Genomic DNA, 19,661 nt, shown 5'->3' with positions numbered 1-19,661 from the left:
ATATGGGTGGCAAATACTGACAATAAAAATCAGAAAATCTAAAACACATTCAACTTGGCCATAACACTGGCATCTTTTCTAATTTTCAGCAAACTTTCTTTTTGTCCATCTCTCAGCCAAGTACCTGATACATATTAGGTATGTACTAAATATCAGTTAAATGAATGTTAATACATCTTAATCTTCTAAACACACAAGTTAGAAATCTGTTGTTGTAATTCTGGGCATAATCTAAATCTATTTGACCCTAACACAAATGCCATTGGAATAAACAGCAAATAACAAGCAGCTGCTGGCATTCAAAGTATATATACCTCTGTCATTTGAACTGTTTTGAAGCTGGCCTTATTTGGAAGACAAATGGTTGGCAGCTGCAAGTTCAATTACGAAGTGCTTAGTAGGAAAGCAGAGAAAGAACCAGAAGGAATCAAAGTGCTATTTCATACATTTAGCATGGAATTCCTTTCCAAAAAACATCTTTCATTTCCCTGGGGGAAATTAACCACGAAATGTTCTTTGAACTCATGGAAACTCAGGACTGTACTTCAGGAGGAAGAATCTAGTTTGAAGGCCAGGCAAAGCTGAGAGAGTAGGAGTCACTGCTTTTGCACATCTCTATTCTGCTAATTTTTTTTAAGGAAGGGGGTGGAACATAGGAAAAGCTACCAGGCAACCAGCCCAAAGGCCTGGAGACACTGAACAAGTTAGTACCTTTGTCCTTCATTTTTTCCTTTGCAAAATAAAGGGGCAAAAATAAATAAGAGTTAAATTGGATAACTGCTAGATACTAACAGATTTTCTGCAACAATGAAAATGTAATCTGTGCTGCCCAGTACAGTAACCACTAGCCACATGTGGCACTGTGTCCTCTGTGTGGCTAGTATAAATTAGGAACCAATTCTTAACTTTTAACTCATTAACATTTAAATAGTTACATATGGCTAGTGGCTACAGTTCTGGCAAGAGTAGCTGGAAGATGACCTCTAGTATTTTATGTGATCTTTGGAGGGCTATGTGGGAAGAGCTTGAGTGTTAGAGCAAGACAGACCTGGGTTCCAAACTTAGCTCCACCATTAACTAGTTAGGCAAACATGCAAATTCCTGAACTTCATTTTCCTTATCTGTATAACAGAATATTATGACCTTTCTTGCAGAGTTTTAGTGCAAGTTTAAGATAATGGATGAAACAGATCAGGAAGTTCCTCAATCAGTGGTAGTTATTTTTTCAGTTATGATGTCCTTCAGGGATAAAGTTTTATGTCTTTTGCCTTTATCCTATCTTTTGCCTTTCCTGATCTAGGACCCATACTTGATTACTTGTACCTGGGCCCTACAGATGCAGCTCTTGTTTTTCAAGAAAGCCACTTGCTCAGGAATTGTTACGGATCCTCAGCAAGGGGTGAGCCTCCAGTAACCCAAGCCTTCTGTGTCTCCGGAACCGCTGATTTCCGCTTACCCTGTGTCCCCTCCACCTCGCATGCCACCTCACATTTCAGGAATTCACAAAACCCTTCCCCCCGATTGCCCATCAAACTGAAACTTTGTTCAGTGCAACCAAAACACCTGTTGGTGGTTTTCTGGTACTTTCCTCGCTAACTCTCCCCTTGACTTCCCCTAATAAATATTTTATAACTTCTTTTTTATTTGTAAATGCTTCAGGACTGCCTTTTTACAAGCTGCATGTATGGCTAACCTTGCACTAATTTAGTAACCAAAATAAAATAAGGCAAACAAACAAAAAAAAGACTATATTTTAGAAGTGTTCCAGTAAAATAATATAAGTGTTGCACTCTCTATCTAAACTAATATAATGTGTTATGAGCCTGGTCCAATGTTCCACTGGTGCTTCTTTTGGTGAATAGAACTCTTCTGTGGCTCCAATGTCCAAGTTTTATCAGTGGACACAAATGGATGCCTACGATAAGCAGGATGTATTTTCCACTGTTAATAATTACTGGAATGTTAAACTACCCTCTTCTTGTTTTTCTAGCATCCCATAGACTCAGAGAGAGAGGGAAAGAGACAGAGGAGCTGAAATACAGGCTAGCACTTTGGTAGGGTTTCAATCTGAATTTGAGTAAGCCATTAGACAAAAGGTTTATAGTTAGCTTAGAAATCCTGCTAACTTCTGAGGCCTCCCCAACAAGGACATCCTTGAAGGATTATTTACTGAAGGAAGATATGAAATCAAATAGGGCAAATAATTTCAACTCGGAACTCTCAAATGTGGTGAGGGTCTAATCTAATTTAAAAAAACAATAACCTGAAAATTAAAGTTCTAACTCAATAAAGAAACATAATGAACCTGGATCCAGTCAACATGTAAGTACAACAATGCGATTGATTAGTCATGTCTTCTCCTTACAACTCCCCAAATTTCAAGATTTAACCAGACTCTGGAACCTATGCAGATCATTCACTCAACTCAGTTGTTCTACTTTGTCTGAAAAGTAAATGTGCTTAAGAGCATCTGAAATTCTGAACCTTTCTTGGGTAACAGTTTAAACTCAAAATAGGTCAATTCTAGGAAGGCATTCATTTCACAGGGACTTCTGTCTGTGGTTATTCTGAAAACCACTGCTTTAAAAACTGACATTATGAAGCTTAAAAATAGGCCCTCCTACTAAGGATCCTGGACAAAAATAAAATAGCCTTTCCTCCCTCCATTTCCTCATTCCCTTTTTCCTCAAACACCTTAGGTGAGCGGTGATATTGAGAGATATCCTTTTCCAGAGTTTCAGATTATTACCTAAAAAGAGGTTTATAAAAATTTTTAAGAAGACTGGGTAAAATTACCAAAATTCAGTTTTGGGTAAACTTAGAAATTTTTCAGACCAAGTAAGCATACCAAATGAAAATATATCTGAGTTGGGATAAAATTTCAGGTACCTTCTTTAACTCCAGCTGTGTGAAGTCCCAGCAAGTTCCTTCCCCTCTCTAGGTCTGGTTTCCTTATACTGCAAAAGGAGGCACAGGGCTAGAGGATCTGTAAGAACCCTGCCAGCCCTAACAAGCGCTGCTTCTATAAAGCTGGACAGCTGCTTCCTATTTTCACAACTCTTTGGAAAGAGCAGAAAAGCCCCTAGCCCCGAAGGTTCCTGGGAAGCCTCATTAGTTTCAAATGTTCCCCTGGGACACAAGAACTGCTATTGAGAGCAAAGCAAGTTGAGATGGCTATAAAATAGAAATGGTGTTGAGAGGGAAGAATTGAGTTACGTTTTGCAGATGACACTAATAAATCTAGAAATACTGATATTCAATCAAAAGTTACTAGATATAATAAATGAATTTAACAAAGCTTCAGGATATAAACAATTCATACAAATCAAATCACAGTCAAGATGGAATACACAAATTAAAAAATGTTCCATCACAACAGCATCAAAATGTTAGGTATTTGAAATATGAACTCAGGACACAAGAGAATTATTCAAAAGAAACTATAACACCATAATAGAAAGAGAGGGGGAGACACTAATAAATGGAAATATACACCATGGCAATTTTTAAAGTTATCTTTAACCCTACCCAATTTAAGATAACAAAAAATGACTCAAAAGTATGTAAGAGCTAAAAAGAAATTTTAGAAATAGATTTTAAAAATACCATAAAGACCACATAAAATAAACCTGAAAATACAAGAGATAAAAATCCTATTTAATAAACTCCATGAAGATATTAGACCTCATTGTGTAGAAAAATTAACATAGACCCATACCTCACCCCAAACACATTAATTCCAGATGGGACCATATAAGGGAGAGAAAAGGCTAGAAGAAAATGAAGCCACATACTCCTGCTAGTTATGAAATAATGCTACATGTATGAATACAAAAGAAAAGTAGGTTGTACCATACAAAAGACATGCTTTGGAAAATAAAAAATATACGTATTTTTCCCTAAGTAATACAATATAAAAGGGAAACATCACAGTGGGATGATGTAGTAGCCACATAATTTATAAAACTGAAAAAATACGAAGCACACTGACCTATCGCTTCAACAAACCAAAAGACAAGTAATGTCTACTGGCTAATAAAAGACACAAACTAACAATAAATAAATAAAACAAAGCACAACAAAACTGTTAGACATATCTATTAAAAAATGGTCCGAGAAGAAAAAAGCTTGCACGAAACTTTTCAAAGTGTTCAGTTTGTGCCACAAAGCCTTCCCACCTACCTCTCCAGCTTCATCTCCTGCGACCTGCAGCTATGCATCCAGCACACTGAGCTCGCTGCCGGCTCCTCTACACATCCCAAGCTTTCCCACTTATGTGAAGCTGCTCATCCTGAGCTCTCTTCCTGCCAGGCCCCCTCCCTCCCCCATTCCCATGGAAATCCTAGCCATCCTTCAAGACCCAGCTCAAATGTCATCTCCTCTGTGAAGGCCCTCCTAATCTTCCCCACTGGATGTGCGTTCTTCCTGCTCTCAATGAGCATCGACAGTACTTTCTTTGTACCTCTTTCTCTTGGGGCACTTTTCTTACTCTACCCATCTGTTTCCTCCTTCTTGTGAACTTGCAACCTCTCCATACATGAGATTTTAAGATCCGTGGAGGCAAAAAGAATCTTACTCACCTGTCTACACCATCCAGCAGAATCCATGCATTCAAAATGCATTCATTAAATATTAGTTTAGACTGAAAATAATCCCATTTCAAAAATACAGCCTGACAAACAAAGCAAAGCAGACTGAGAGGGAGCCCTATTGAACTATCAAAAAAAAAAAAATCATTAAATTTAAAAAAAAAAAAAAAACCCAACTTCCTAAAGCTTGAGGAACTAGTTGAAATATACACTGTAAATTGGTTCTGTCTTTTTATGGAACACACTCAGTAATACATAACTAAATGGGTAACGTGGTTCACTGCCTCTGATTTGGTGTATGAATTAGTTTAAAAGAACAAAACAAATTAGTTCAAGATACTTATAAGAGTATCAGTAAATAATAAAACTTTGGAAGCCATATAAATAATCAACAAGTGTCACTTGTGAAGCCAGGTCCTATCAAATTCTACTCTTTAGCCAAAAATAAATGACAAGCATGAGAATTATGTCTGTGAGTAAAAATGGGGTAGGAGGGGAACCCATCAACTGATTACAGTTATCTATGTATGTATATAACGGAATAACCAAAAGTTAAACTGGAAAATTTAATGTCTGCAGGTTCTTTCCTTAAAAAGGTACTGATATATTCAATTTTCTTTTAAAGTTGTACATGAGCAAGCAAATATTCAAAAAAGAGTTGGGTTCAGGGGGAAGAAATCACTCTATTTGATTTTTCTTCAACCCCCATGCAACATCTTCTTATCTGACTCCCTTGCTGACATCAAAGCAGGATACCCCTGGGGGCTCCCCCAAGAAATCAGAGGCAGGATCAGCATTTTTATTTTTATTTTTTTTAGGATCAGCATTTTTAGCAGTAGGCCCTGCACCAGGATTCAGAGAACACCTGCTCTTTTAAAAACAAAAAAACGCAATTCATTCTGGAAGGTTGTTAATTTAGCAAACAGGTATGTGAGCCTTCAAACAGCTCTCGTGGGTTTTCAGACAAAAGAGACAGGATACAGGACACAAAGTAAAAATATAATCAAGTGGCAGAAAGAGACTAGGATGATTTTTTCAAAACTGGCAGCTTCAAGAAAGGACTAAGAGAAACAAAACTGAGACTCTAAGCTTTCTTCTCAAGCTTACCTCATCTTCTTCCCAGTCTGTGGGTTCTCCACGTTTTTTCAATATGTTGGAAAGATTCTCCATTGCTTGACCTGTGCTTCCTATGGATGTGGTAGAAACAATTACCAATTCATACCAATGGAAGCTTGCATGGAAGAGTTTTTTGTTGTTGTTGGTTAGTTTGTTTAACGTTATTTTGGTTTTGTCCAATTTACCAATAATGATTTACTATACTAAGCGAATGGAGTGATGTAGACCCAGGGGTCCAAAAAGGCATGGTCCCAAGTAATCAAATTAATGGAGGAAAAAAAGACACAAGGAACATTTAGTGAAAAAGAAAGCATATGACTTCAAAATGATACAGAATTTAATGTGATGTTTATTATACAATACAGGCCAGATAGTACAATGGTAAGGAATTCATCTGCAATGCAGCAGATGCAGGATACTCGGGTTTGATCCCTGGGTCAGGGAAGACCCCCCTGGAGGAGGAAATAGCAAACCACTTCACTATTCTTGCCTGGAAAAAACCCCATGGACAGAGAAGCCTGACAGGCTACAATCCATGAGGCCTAAAAGATTAGGACACGACTGAGCGACGAAGCGCACACACAAACACACAGGCCAGAGTACAAAGGGGGAGAAAGAAAATGTAAGTTAATGTTAAAAAGGACGTAAGATTTAGGATGAATTTTAATCTCTGGGTACTTTTTAAAAATTTATTATTAATTTTTTCAAACATAAGAACTATGGAAAGAAGGGAAGAGTCAAACTCATACACTAACCAACTAAACAACTGTGAACAATTTTGCCCCATTTGCTTTATCTACTATGTGAGTGTGATTTTTTTTCCTGAACCATTTCAAAGTTTCACTCATCAACTATGAACAACAACAGTCTCCTACATAATCATACCATTATTACATCTAAAAAATTAACCATAATTCTCTAAATTTCCCTAGTTGTTCCAAGAAATCATTTTTACAGCTATTACATTTTTTGATTCAGTACCCAACCAAGGTTCATTACATTTGACTGGCATGTCTCCTTAGTCTCTTATTCTCAAACAGCACCCTCCCTTACTTTTCCCGCATGACATTGACTAAAGGGACCGGGTCGGTTGTCTTAGAGAATATTCCACATCCTGAATTTGTCTGTTTCCTCCTGGTGTCATTTCACTTGCTTCTCTGTCCCTGTATGTGCTGTAAACAGAAAGTCAGATCTCAAGGCTTGATTAGATGCAGGTTTGGGTAAGACTTCAAAGAACAGGCAGCATATAAAATGTATAAATTAACATGATGTATCAACATTTGCAATTTGGTATTAAGAAAAAAAGGTAACAGTCAACTGAGAAGGAAGAAACCAAAGCCAGCACCACTAATTACACTTCCCATGTAGACAGCTTCCAACAATCATAAAATACTTTTATAACGTTATTTTGGATGATGCTCACCTGCCCTCCTTCCCTCACAGGTTTGTTATATTATCATCCTTACTTTACTAATGAGGGAAGCTAAGACTCAGTGAAGTTAAATAACATACAAAAAAAAATTTTTTTTAATAAATAAACGACATGCCAAAGATCAGCAATATAGAAGTAGCATAACTAAGTCTCAAACTCGGGTCCTAGAATAGCATGGAGTTACTCAGAAAAGGCTACATGGGAGATGAACTCTATTCTAGGTCTTGAAAGATGGGAGCATTCTTTCATTCCAGGCCCTGGACTAGATGTGAGGGAAATATCAGTACACAAGATAGTCATGGTTCCTTTGCTCATAGTGATAGGTCCTCCCCTCACCTAAAGTGTGGTGGCAAATACAAGACAAAAATAAAATCACACAGGAAAGTGGAGGAGGGCATTCCAGACAAAGGAAACCATGTGAGCAAGACCAGACAGAGGTAAAAAGCAGGGGCTATGGAAGGACAATAAAGGGATCAGCCAGAGAAAAATCAATCTAGAGATGGGAAGCTCTGCTGAAGTATTCTCTCCCTGTTTTCAAAAGATGCATAAATAAGTGAAAGTAGAATGCTGTACATGCTTATGTTCAAACAAGGACCTTACACATCTCCCTGCCCCAGACTAAGCCATCTTTATGAACCTTTTGCTCTTTCTATATCTGGTGCAACAGCAGAGACATTCTTCCCAAGGACACAAGGTTCAGCTGCCCCTACTTTTTACCTGAAGCTGTTCTCAAAAGACTGCACCAGTACTAGTTATTGCTGCAACAAACCAGTAGAAGCACCTAAATTCAGAACTACAAAGTCAGTTAAAACCACTTCAAAAGCTTCTAGTTATCGTAATGCACATCCCAGGTAAGGTCGTAAGTGAAAGACGCTCAGTCGTGTCAAACTCTTTGCGACCCCATGGACTATACAGTCCATGGAATTCTCCAGGCCAGAATACCAGAGAGGGCACCCTTTCCCTTCTCCAGGGGATATTCCCAACCCACGCATTGAAGGCAGGTTCTTTACCAGCTGAGCCACAAGGGAAGCCCATACTGGAGTGGGTAGCCATTCCCTTCTCCATGGGATCTTCTCAACCCAGGGATCGAACCCAGATCTCCCACATTGCAGGTGGATTCTTTACCAGCTGAGCCACAAGGGAAGCCCAAGAATACTGGAGCGGGTAGCCTATCCCTTCTCCAGCGGATCTTCCTGACCCAGGAATCCAATCAGGATCTCCTGCATTGCAGGCGGATTCTTTACCAACTGAGCCATCAGGGAAGCGCCTAAGGCCGTAAGAGAACCCCCAAAAGCACAACAACCCATTTCAATCTCTCTGCCCCCTTCCTTAAGGGCTTTCACACTAACAGATGTGTGTTCCCACAAACCTGCAGAAAGTGCTGATGCAAATCAAAAAGCTGTGGATGCCACCAAGGCCAAGCAATGTGCCTTGTTTATTCAGCACCTTGTGGTCTTCAAAGCATTTCCGTATGTGTTATCTTGTTTAATCTTCACGATACTCCTTCAAGGTAGGAACGATTCAATCATGTAGTCAACAGATATCTACTGAGTATCTGCTATGGGCCAGACACTGATCTACTCACTGACCAAGGAACAAACCAACCCCCCACCTTCATGAAGCATACATTTTAGGGCAGGGGGAGGTGGAGATAAATATTTATAGACAATGCAACACTGATTAGCGGTAAGTGCTGCAAAGAAAAATAGGGCAAATAAGGGAGTCAAGCATGACAGGGAGTGCTACAAATAGAGTGATCCAAGACGGCCTGTGTGAAGAAACATTTGAGCAGAGTTCCAAAGGAAGTAAGGGAGCAAGTCATGTGGGTATTGGGCAGAAGAGAATTCCAGGTAGAGAGAACAGCAAAAGTTCTGAGCCTGGAATGCAGCCAACCAACACTGTGGAACAGCAAAGGGAACACAGCATGGCTGGAGCCAAGAGTGAAGGGGACGATGGGGAAAACTAAGAACCTGATCAGGCAGTGCCTCGTCGGCCACTAAGACAGAGATTTTATAAACCACTCTCATCCTCACTCTGCAGATAAGGAAACTAAAAGTCAGAAAGTACAAAAGACTTGCCTAAGGTAAAAGAAAAAGTGAAGTCTTGGGGAGCACCCTGCATTGCAACTTCGAACTCTACTCAGCGCTCCAGCTTCTCCTTGGGAGGGTTAAAAGTACTCTTTAAAACACAAAGAAAGAATAGACTCTATATGATTTCAATTCCCCTAGACCATGAAATTTTTGCACCTTGTTTTATGTCCCTGGATATGTTTCAATGTCTCCTAGTTTACAGTCTATGGGAACTTGAATAGATTTTGTATCCTACTGTTACGTGAACTTTATGAATTTTAATTAGGCTGAATTGGTTCATGGTGCCTTCCAGATCCACTTTATCCTTCTACTTTTCTGTATATTCATTCTATTAATTTTTGAGAGTTTGATATTGAAACTCCCAACTAAAAATCTTAATTTATCTACTTAAAAAAACAACTGTAATATATAGTGGAACTACATATAACTTGTTCTGTATTTTCCAAGTCTCCTGTGTGTTTTTGTACTTTCACAATTTCAAAAATAAAAAGGAAACAGAAAAAAAAAATAAAGCACAAAGAAAGAGTAAGCGAATGCCTTATCATGGAAGGAGAGGCAAAGTACCCTCACACTCAGCAATCCCATTTCTGAGTACATTCCACAGGGAACTCTTATAAGAGTCCAAAAGGAGGTGCAGATTTAAGGACAGTGATGGCTTCACTGTGTGAAGCAGCAAGGGGTTAGAAACGACAAAACTGTCTTCTTATTCTAGGGGAATGATAAGTAAAATGTGGTACATGCACATGATAGACTGCTCTGCAACCAAGGAAACAATTAACTAGATACACGTCTAACACTATGAACAGAGCTCAGAAATACAGCACTTGTTTGAAAAAGAAAAACCTGAAATAAAAGTTAAGGGTGGTCATTGCTTCCGTTCAAATACTGCTGCTTCTTTTCCTTCCAAGAAGGCCCCTGTCCCCTGTGAAGGTCACCATGGCCATGTGATTTGCTTTACAAAAACGGGAGCAAAAGTGCCACTTCTAGGCAGAAACTTTAAAAGCCAGCATGTGGTTCTCAAGACTCCCTTCTCATTAAGCGTATTTCAGACATGGTGCCTCAGTCAGCCGGAGGCCCTGATTGGAATCCAATCAAAAGAGTCTCCCATTAACCTGAAAGCATGTTAAACTACTGAGATTTTCTAGTCTATCCCAACTGATGCAGATTTATAGCACAATAGGATTTTCAATAAAAAATGAAAATATTTAAAGTGTACAACATGATGATTCACTATATACACATAGTGAAATGATTATTTCAGTCAAGCTAATTAATATACACATCTCCTCACACATTTACCATGTGGGGTGTGTGTGTGACAAGAGCACCTGAAATCTACTCTCCCAGCAAATGTCCAGTATTCAACGCGGTATTATTAACTATAGTCATCACACTAAGCATTAGATCTCTAGATGTATTCACCCTATTAACTACAACTTTGTATCCTTTGACAAATATCCTCCCATTTTCCCCACCTCCCCACCCCGGGTAACCACCTATCTACTCTATGCTTTCATGTATTCCTTTTTTTTAGATTCTATATAAAATCTGAAATCATGCAGTATTTTTCTTTCTGTGTCTAGCTTATTTCATTTAGCATTCTGTCCTCCAGGTCCATCCATGGTGTTGCAAATGGCAGGATTTCCTTCAAGGCTGAATAATAGCACAATAGTATACAGCACCCTAAGCACACAAAACAACACTATCTCCCTCCCAAAAGTACACATATACCCAACGAATAGGTAGAATTATAGGACCATATATTAAATATCCAGAGTGGGTGAGATGGTGTCTTGGGAAGAGAAGAAAGTGGGGAGGAGGGAATGAAAATAAAGGGAGAAATAACCAAAAAAAAAAGAAAAGCTATTAAAAGACTTGATAAACAGACTATGCAAATATTAGAAATTTCCCTAATTTTCTCCACAAACATTTGTGCACTGATTACTTTCCAGGTACTATTCCAGGCACTACTTATTGAACAGCAAATATAAAAAGGGCGATCCGATCTTACAGGTTATAAGGTGTACAGAAGACAGAAATATTAAAATACCCCAGTAAAAGATTATGGACAGTGAATGAGTGCCATTAAAAAAGTCAGGTGACATGAGAAAGAGGGACCCACTTTAGATTAGGTGGTCTGTGAACATCTCTGAGGAAATGACAGTTACTCAGAGAGGTGAAGACTGCTTCCTTCGCAGCTTGGGAAGAGAAAGGGAGGATTCATGTCAGGCCAACGGAACAGCATGTGCGAGGGTCTGGAGGGAGCATGGACCATCCCATGGAGGAAGTGAAAGAAGACCAGCGTAACGGAAGAAAGGAGCAGCAGGAAGTGTGGTTAAAGAGATGGGGCAGGGAAGGGGGGATACAGCAGACGTACAGCCCAATATAAAGAATTTCAATTTTATTTTATTCTAACTGCAATGAAACTATGAAAACTTTTTTTGGGTGTGGGGAGCGGTGCTGAGTTGTGAAGTTTGTGGGATCTTAGTTCCCTGACGAGGGATTGAACCCAGGCCCTCAGCAGTGGAAACAGGAAGTCCTAATCGCTGGACCACTAGGGAATTCCCAGAGAAAACATTTTAAACAGGGAAATGACATGATCTTGTTTCCAACTTATTTCACTCTAACATTCAGCACCCTTGCAATATACTCATATATTTTTGCAAACTTGCAAAAGAAATATTTTTGCAGTCTTTTTCTTCAAGGACCCCCAGAAGCTGCATAGAATCCAGGTCTCATATAACATAACTTTGTCTGAATGGGGTAAGTGCTCCATTAGAGAGCAGTCCCAAGTGCCAGGGAGTCACAGACAAACAACCTTGCCAATTTAGTACCAAGAGTTCTTTAATGTCAATGGACTTTTTTCTTTTTACACTTTATGAAAATGTGCCAAATCATGGCCTGATCTACTGAGAGAAACATGAATACATCAGCTTTGCTTGAAAAACGGGAAAGATGTATTAACAGATGTGTACAGCTTTCCCCCATGAAGGCAAGGGGCAGGGGAACAGTCCCCGTTTGTCTCAGGCAGCCTACACAGAGATGCCTCCTACTGTAACACAGCCATGAGTCACGGAGGTAGATGCACACGGCACAGAAAACTGAGTAAGGGGGTTGGTTATCCAGAAGCTATGGCGCCTCATCTACCACCACGACTGCAAATTACCTTCAGGCTTCCCTCAGCATTCTCTACCCAGTAACAAAGGTACCAGCAGCCAACACTGACGGGAGAGCTACTACTATTAGCCCACTTAGTCTTCACAACTCTAAACAGATCTATCATTAGACCCATTTTCACAAACAAAAAAGCTAAACCTAAGCCCTAGAGAGACCTGACCCAGATCAAAAAACCACAAACTTAGCCTGACTCCAGAGTCCAACCTTTTACCCACTGTTTAGAATCTCCCAGTCCCACCAAATATATCTGCCACCAACTTCAGCATAGTTTTTTTCCGTTTTTTCTTCCCTCTCCCCTTTGTAAGAACACAGTCACAATTGTAAGAACTTTGTAAGTTCCTTGTGAGTTCTTACAGTCACTTTGTAAGAACACTGGGTCACAACAACAGAATGACTACAGGTACTTCCACTCACTGCTGCTGCTGCGGCTTAGTCGCTTCAGTTGTGTCCGACTCTTTGAGACGCTATGGACTGTAGCCCACCAGGCTCCTCTGTCCATGGGATTCCCAGGCAAGAGTACTGGAGTGAGCTGCCTTGCCCCCCTCCAGAGGATCTTCCCGACCCAAAGGATCAAACCTGCATCTCTTGTCTCCTGCATTGGCAGGTGGGTTCTTTACCATTAGTGCCACTTGGGAAACCCCACTTTCACTCACTACCTTCCTCCAAAACGAATGGGAGCACGATGGTCAGGACACAACATTCAGTCAGAATCCACTGTGGTCAAAATTTGTCCTGTCCTGCCCCGCTCTGGTGGTGGTGGTGGAGGTGGGGGTGATTTCAGACTATTTTTAGGGGATAAAATTCCGTACACTAAACGTGCATCAATGTTTGCAAAGTTATCCACTAACCTGGGCAAGTTAATATCATGCAAAACAGATACTTCAGTATCGAAAGGAGTTTGTCTGAGGAATGTGGTTGAGCTCACATCACAGGTCTGTTCACCACTGGCCTTGTGATCATTATAGGGGTGGACAGAGCCACCAAGCCAACAAGTCCCCAGGCTATTAACATCGAGAGAGACAAACAGAGGTTACAGAAATCACCAAAGGGCAGAAGGTCGAGGCCTAATCTGTTCTTTTCATCAGGTGGTTTCCTAAAGTTTCCAAGGGTGCAGGTAAGAGATTAAGAACTCTTAATCTTTTCTGTTTATTTCTCCAGCTCGCCAGATCTTTCTCCTTCACACAGTCCTGTCCCTTACCTAGGATACAAAAGAGCTGGCAACTCAGAAACGTCCATCAAACAGACTCATCACTGTTTAAAGAAGTAAACTGCTGGTTTGTGATGAACACTGGAAGTTGCAGAGATGGAACACCTTGTGTGTGATTTCCAAGAACATGGTGTGATGTCTCAGGTCCAAAATTGGGCTCATGGCCAATTAAAGCAGCCCAGGAGAGACACCTATGAGAAGAGATCTGGTGAATGAATGAAAAGTCAGATGAAGAAAAGAAAAGCAGCTCCCTTCAAAACAAGAGTCTCCAGGAAGAAGGCCAAGGAATGGGAGCTCCCAAAGTCGACAAGTAAAAAGCCTCGGGGGTGTTGGTGTACACACGTACTCGCTGGCCAGGCAGCGGCCGCGACTAGCCACTCCCAGCCCACAGGTGTCAAGCACGAAGGTGAGGACTGCTTGCCGGTCCCAACTCCACATTATACATCCTGAGTTGATCTCAAGACGCAGATGCGATCTTAATTTTTCCAAAACATTGGCTCCCTTCTCCCAGTTACACACCAGAATCCCAGAGAATCTAGGAGAAAGAGCTGGGGACAGGCGGGCGATAAACCAGTTTTTATTTTTTAGGGAGAGGGAAAATAACCAGAGGTCAGGGATGACTGAAAGGGTCGGTAAAGGGGTGGGGATGGGGCATCGCTACTCGTTGGGTGCACGGACTGGTCTGAGTCAGGAGCACAATCAGTGCTTAGTCACTGATACCTCGGCGGCCGGGAGTTCCTCGCGCCCGGCGGCCCGAGACGTACGTGATGACCCGAGCAGAGCCCCGCGCGAGGCGCACACCCGACTGGCTTCTGCACCCCGGCCCGGGCCTCCCCAGCCCGCCCCCCACCCCAAGACTTACTCCGCCGAGCTGGTCCCGTTAACCGCGGAGCCGTCCGGGGCCGGGTTCAGCTGGATGGGCGTCGGCTTCTTCTTGGGCATTTTGGACCCAGGAAAGGCGCTCCCAACTCTGAGGGCGGCCCCTCTAGCTTCCTCCCTCTGAGCTGCCCCGCGCCGGTCTCGCGGGGCCAAGTCTGGGCCGCAAGCCCGAAGGCTGCCTTCGGGGGGCGCGCCCTGCGCGGTCCCGTCAGGGCCAAAGGGCCAGTGGCGGTCTGGGGGAACCCCCGGCCCACTTGCTCAGTGCACAGGGAACCGAAGGGCTTCCCCGCCGGCGCAGCTCGGCAGCCCGGGATTCCCTCCCACTCTCCCTCAGTCAACCGGTCCCGGGCGCGCGCACCACAACGCTGATCCAGCCACAGCCCGGGAAAGTGCGCCGCCGCCACTGCCGCGTTCCAAGCGGCTCAGCGCAGCAGTCCCAGAGACGGACTGGAGGGCGGGGGAGAGTTGGGGGAGGGCTGGGGACAGGGGAAGCCTCGCCCCCCCAATTCCAGGAGGCTGCGTTTTCCACACGCCCACCTGGCTCCGCCCCAATTGCCTCTCTGACAGCCAATGAGAGCACGCCTCGGCGGCAGATGACGCGGAAATACGTCACGGGGCGCGGCGCGCGGCCCTGGGGGCGGGGTCCGGCCCTGGCTCCACAGCGCCCTCTGCCGCCTAGAGACTCCCAGGTGGACCTACCGGGAAAGGTTGTGCATCCTGGCTCCCATAGCTAGTCGAGGTGAGCTTGATCCGGTAGGTCGCCACGCGGTCTCCTCCTCTACGGTGCCTGTAGCCCCAGGGCCGAGTCACATTGATGGAGCTAAAGTAATAAAATGAATAAAGAAAAAGACCCCTTCCTGTTTCTAGAGGCAGCGTTGGGGAATAGACAACTTGTCAAGAGACTCCTTGTGTGTAGCAAATTGGCAAGTAGAAAGTTACATGTAAAGTGGTAATACACAGTATTAGTCTGCTGACAAGGGTACAGGGAAATGAGTATTCAGTCCGGATGAGACTTTAAATTGGGGCATTTCTGAGAGCAGATTGGGAATATATCTTAAAAACCTTTTGAAAAAAGTCCTTTCAACAGATAATTCCGGTTCTATAAAACTTGAAGAAAAAAGATGTGAATAAAGAGCTTAATGAAATGAAGATGACTTGTATGATTCAAAATACACATTCAGTTCACCTCTTCCTCTTTCCCTTTCTATTCAGTCCTAAAGGCATTAGGTGTGCAAAACCAGGTAAGCATCTACACCCCATGGTCCAGAGCAGCCTGTCAGCCACCTAGCCATTTGCAATATGTAGAGGGTAAAGTTTGCTTTTCACTTTTTAGCCATTTATGCTGTTTGAATTTTTTATTATGTATATAATTTATTCAATGTAAAACATATTTTATAAATTGTTTAAAGATTAAAATGAGAATGTAAAATTGTGAAGATATTTTGGAAAACAGTCTGCCAGTTCCTCAGTTAAATATAGTTACCATGCTGCTGCTGCTGAGTCACTTCAGTCGTGTCCGACTCTGTGCGACCCCATAGACAGCAGCCCACCAGGCTCCCCCGTCCCTGGGATTCTCCAGGCAAGAACACTGGAGTGGGTTGCCATTTCCTTCTCCAATGCATGAAAGTGAAAAGTCAAAGTGAAGTGGCTCAGTCGTGTCCGACCTTCAGCGACCCCATGGACTGCAGCCTACCAGGCTCCTCCGTCCATGGGATTTTCCAGGCAAGAGTACTGGAGTGGGGTGCCATTGCCTTCTCTGATATGACCCAGCAATTCCACTCCTATGTGCTCAAGAGAAGTGAAAATATAATATCCATACGAAACTTGTACACAAATTTTTATGCAAATGTGTGGCAGTATTATTCATAATAGTCAAAAAATGGAGACAACCCAAATGTCCATCAACAGATAAATAAAATGTGGCACATCCATGCAATGGAATATAATTTGACCATAAAAAGGAATGAAGTGCTGATCTGTGCTATAGCATTCATGAACTTTGGAAACATCATGCCAAGTGAAAGAAGCCAACTACAAAACCCCACACATTTTGTAATTTCATTTATGTGAAATGTCCAGAATAAGCAACTTTATAGAGACAGAAAGTAGATTAATGATTGTTTAGGATTTGGTGGGAAAGCTGAGCAAGAAACAGTAGAATGACTGCTAAAGGGTAAAAGGTCTCCAGAAACTAAGATCTTGGCATCCAGTCCCATCACTTCATGACAAATAGATGAGCAAAAAGTAGAAACAGTGACAGATTTTATTTTAGCCTACCAAAGTGGATGGGGACTGTAGCCATAAAATTAAAGGATACTAGCTCCTTGGAAGAAAAGCTATGACAAACCTGGATAGCATATTAAAAAGCAGAGACATCATTTTGTCAATAAAGGTTCATATAGTTAAAGCTTTGGTTTTTCCAGTAGTCAGGTACAGATGTGAGATTCAGACTGTAAGGAAGGCTGAATTCCAAAGACTTGATGCTTTTGAACTGTGGTGTTGGAGAAGACTCTTGAGAGTCCCTTGGACTGCAAGGAGATCAAACCAGTCAGTCCTAAAGGAAATCAGTCCTGAATATTCATCAGAAGGACTGATGCTGGAGCTCCAATACTTTGGTCACCTGATACAAAGAGCCAACTCATTGGAAAACATCCTGATGGGAAAGATTGAGGACAGGAGGAGAAGGGGGCAGCAGAGGATGAAATGGTTAGATAACATCATTGACTCAATGGACTTGAATTTGAGCAAGCTCTGGGAGATAGTGAAGGACAGAAGAGTCTGGCATGCTGCATTCCATGGGGTCACAAAGAGTCAGACGACTTTGCAACTGAACAACACCAACACCATGCAATGATATAAATGAATCTCATTAACATCCTGTTGGGTAAAAGAAACTAGACAGGAGAAATATATATGTATTTATGTATATACCATATATATATATTATACATATATTTACTCAAAACTAACAAATCTAGTCTGTGGAGGCAGAAGTTGGGATAGAGGCATCCTTGAGGAGGAGAGGAATCAAAAGGTGAGTTGAAGGAGGCTTTTAAGGTGCTGGTAACGTTTGCTTTCTTGCTCTGGGTAGAGATCACAGGAAAGTGTGTTCCACGTATGATTTTTATTATCTTTCAATAAAACTGTGTGTGTTCTGGACCTATGTTACCCCTCAATAAAACAATTACTAGAGGAAAAAAAAGAAATTTACCCAACACCACTAATTATCAAGGAAATGGAAATCAAAACCACAATGAGATATCACCTAATACCTGTTAGAATGGCTATCATAAAAAAAAAAAAAAAAAAAAAACAGATAAGTATTGGCAGGGTGTGGAGAAAAGGGAACCCCTGGGCTTTTTGGTGGGAACCCAAATTGATACATCAAAAACCCCCATAAAATTAGTGGAGTTTCTAAAAAGAAATGAAATTAAAAATAGATCTACCAAATGATCCAACAATTCCATTCTTGGGTATGTATCCAAAGGAACTGAGATCAGGATCTCACAGAGATCTCTGCACTCCATATTCAACACAGCCTTATTCACAGTAGTTAAGATACGGAAACAGCCTAAGTGTCCATCAACAGATGAACAGAGGAAGAAGACCTGGAATGGAATATTACTCAGCCATGAGATACAAGGAAATCCCGCCATTTGCAGTGATGTGGATGGACCTTACTCTAAATGAGATAAGTCAGACAGAGAAAAACAAATACTGTATGATCTCACTTGTATGTGAAATCTATAAAAGCCAAACTCAGGGAAACAGTAGAGTAGAGGTTACAAAAAACTTTGGGAGAAGAAATGAGGAGATATTGGTCAAAGGGTACAAACTTCAGTTATAAAATCCACGAGTTCTGAGAGCCTGATATACAGTATGGTATAGCTAATAATACTGTAGTATATAACTGAATGTTGCTCAGAGTAAATTTTAAATGTTCTTACACAAAACAGAAATGGTCATTATGGGACAACAAGGAAGGCTTAGTTAACGCTATGGTATAATCATTTTACAATATATAGCTTTGTCAAATCAACATTTTGTACACAAATTTACACAATGTTATACGTCAATTCAGTTCAGTCGCTCAGTCATGTCCAACCGACTCTGTGACCCCATGGATTGCAGCACACGAGGCTTCCCTGTCCATTGCCAACACCCGGAGCTTGCTCAAACTTATGTCCATGGAGTCAGTGATGACATCCAACCATCTCATCCTCTGTCATCCCTTTCTCCTCCTGTCTTAGGTCAATTACATCTCCATAAAACATGGGAGAAAAAGAAATCACAAGAAGACTTTTTTTCCCTGTCAGAAAATAGGTCAGACCAGCTGAAATGTATTTTTATTTTTTCTATTTTGGTTTTTAGACTGAAAGAAAATATAGGCCTTTCTCACATTAAAACATATAGGCCTTCTGAGTATTTTGTGGGTTTAAAAAATTTTATGTAACTAATGCCAGCTTAATATGGGGGGAAAAACTAGAATAGTATAAAAAGATAATAAGAACCATTCATGAAACACTGCCATTTACATTATGGAGTCCTGTGTTCGTACTAGCCATGCTCACACAGTTAATATTTTAGGATCAGTGAAGTTTATGATATTATCAGCCTATGAGTTTTATTTTAGCAGCAAGTCCATATTTGCTTCTTACAAATTAAGACCTTTTATTCTCTTATTATGACAAATTCAACTGGGAAATTCAAAATAAAAAAAGTCAAGTTATGGTAAACAAAAGTTAATCCATATGAGGAAATTCCACCTTACGTTTTCCTTTTTTTTTTTTTGCCATACCCCAAGTAGCATGTGGGATCTTAGCTCCCGCACCAGAGATCAGACCCACACCCCCTGCAGTGGAAGCTTGGCGTCTTAACCACTGTACCGCCAGGGAATTTCCTTCTTCATTTTTATACCACATTTTCCTACTCTCTAGTCATGAGAGAACTCTGGCTCTTTATTAAAGGCTTTTACTGTCATTAAAACTCCCTTTGCCTATAATTCATTCTGCCAGGTGGGGCTGACTTTTGTAATGTTTAAATAAACAGCTAAGGAATATAATCCATTGTCTAGATTTTGAAGCTCCTGTGAGTTTGGCAGCTGTTCCTATTGAGTAACTGAGTGAAGGGTCACAGTGGACAGGGTAACACCACCCTCCCCTCCCCCTTCA

The 19,661-nt window shown here is 41.4% G+C and overlaps 1 protein-coding gene across 2 annotated transcripts in view; it reads right to left on the bottom strand.

Annotated features, from left to right (window-relative positions):
- MAP2K1 (mitogen-activated protein kinase kinase 1) overlaps positions 1–14,979 on the bottom strand; it is a 75,028-nt gene extending 60,049 nt beyond the window's left edge. Inside the window, exon 1 of one of the 2 annotated variants that reach the window (XM_019968156.2) lies at positions 14,474–14,979. In XM_019968156.2, the coding sequence (XP_019823715.1) occupies positions 14,474–14,553 (80 nt within the window). In that variant the 5' untranslated portion in view covers positions 14,554–14,979. Of the gene's footprint in view, positions 1–4,182; positions 4,239–14,473 lie in introns of those variants that run through there. The other variant, XM_019968157.2, reaches the window with a different exon arrangement.
- Positions 14,980–19,661: the final 4,682 nt, after the last annotated feature.

The sequence above is a fragment of the Bos indicus genome, chromosome 10 (assembly GCF_029378745.1).
Source record: "Bos indicus isolate NIAB-ARS_2022 breed Sahiwal x Tharparkar chromosome 10, NIAB-ARS_B.indTharparkar_mat_pri_1.0, whole genome shotgun sequence".
In the NCBI taxonomy this organism is placed as follows: Eukaryota; Metazoa; Chordata; class Mammalia; order Artiodactyla; family Bovidae; genus Bos; species Bos indicus.
Note: the sequence above shows the minus strand (reverse complement) of the source record. Positions and strands in the feature narration are given on the sequence as shown.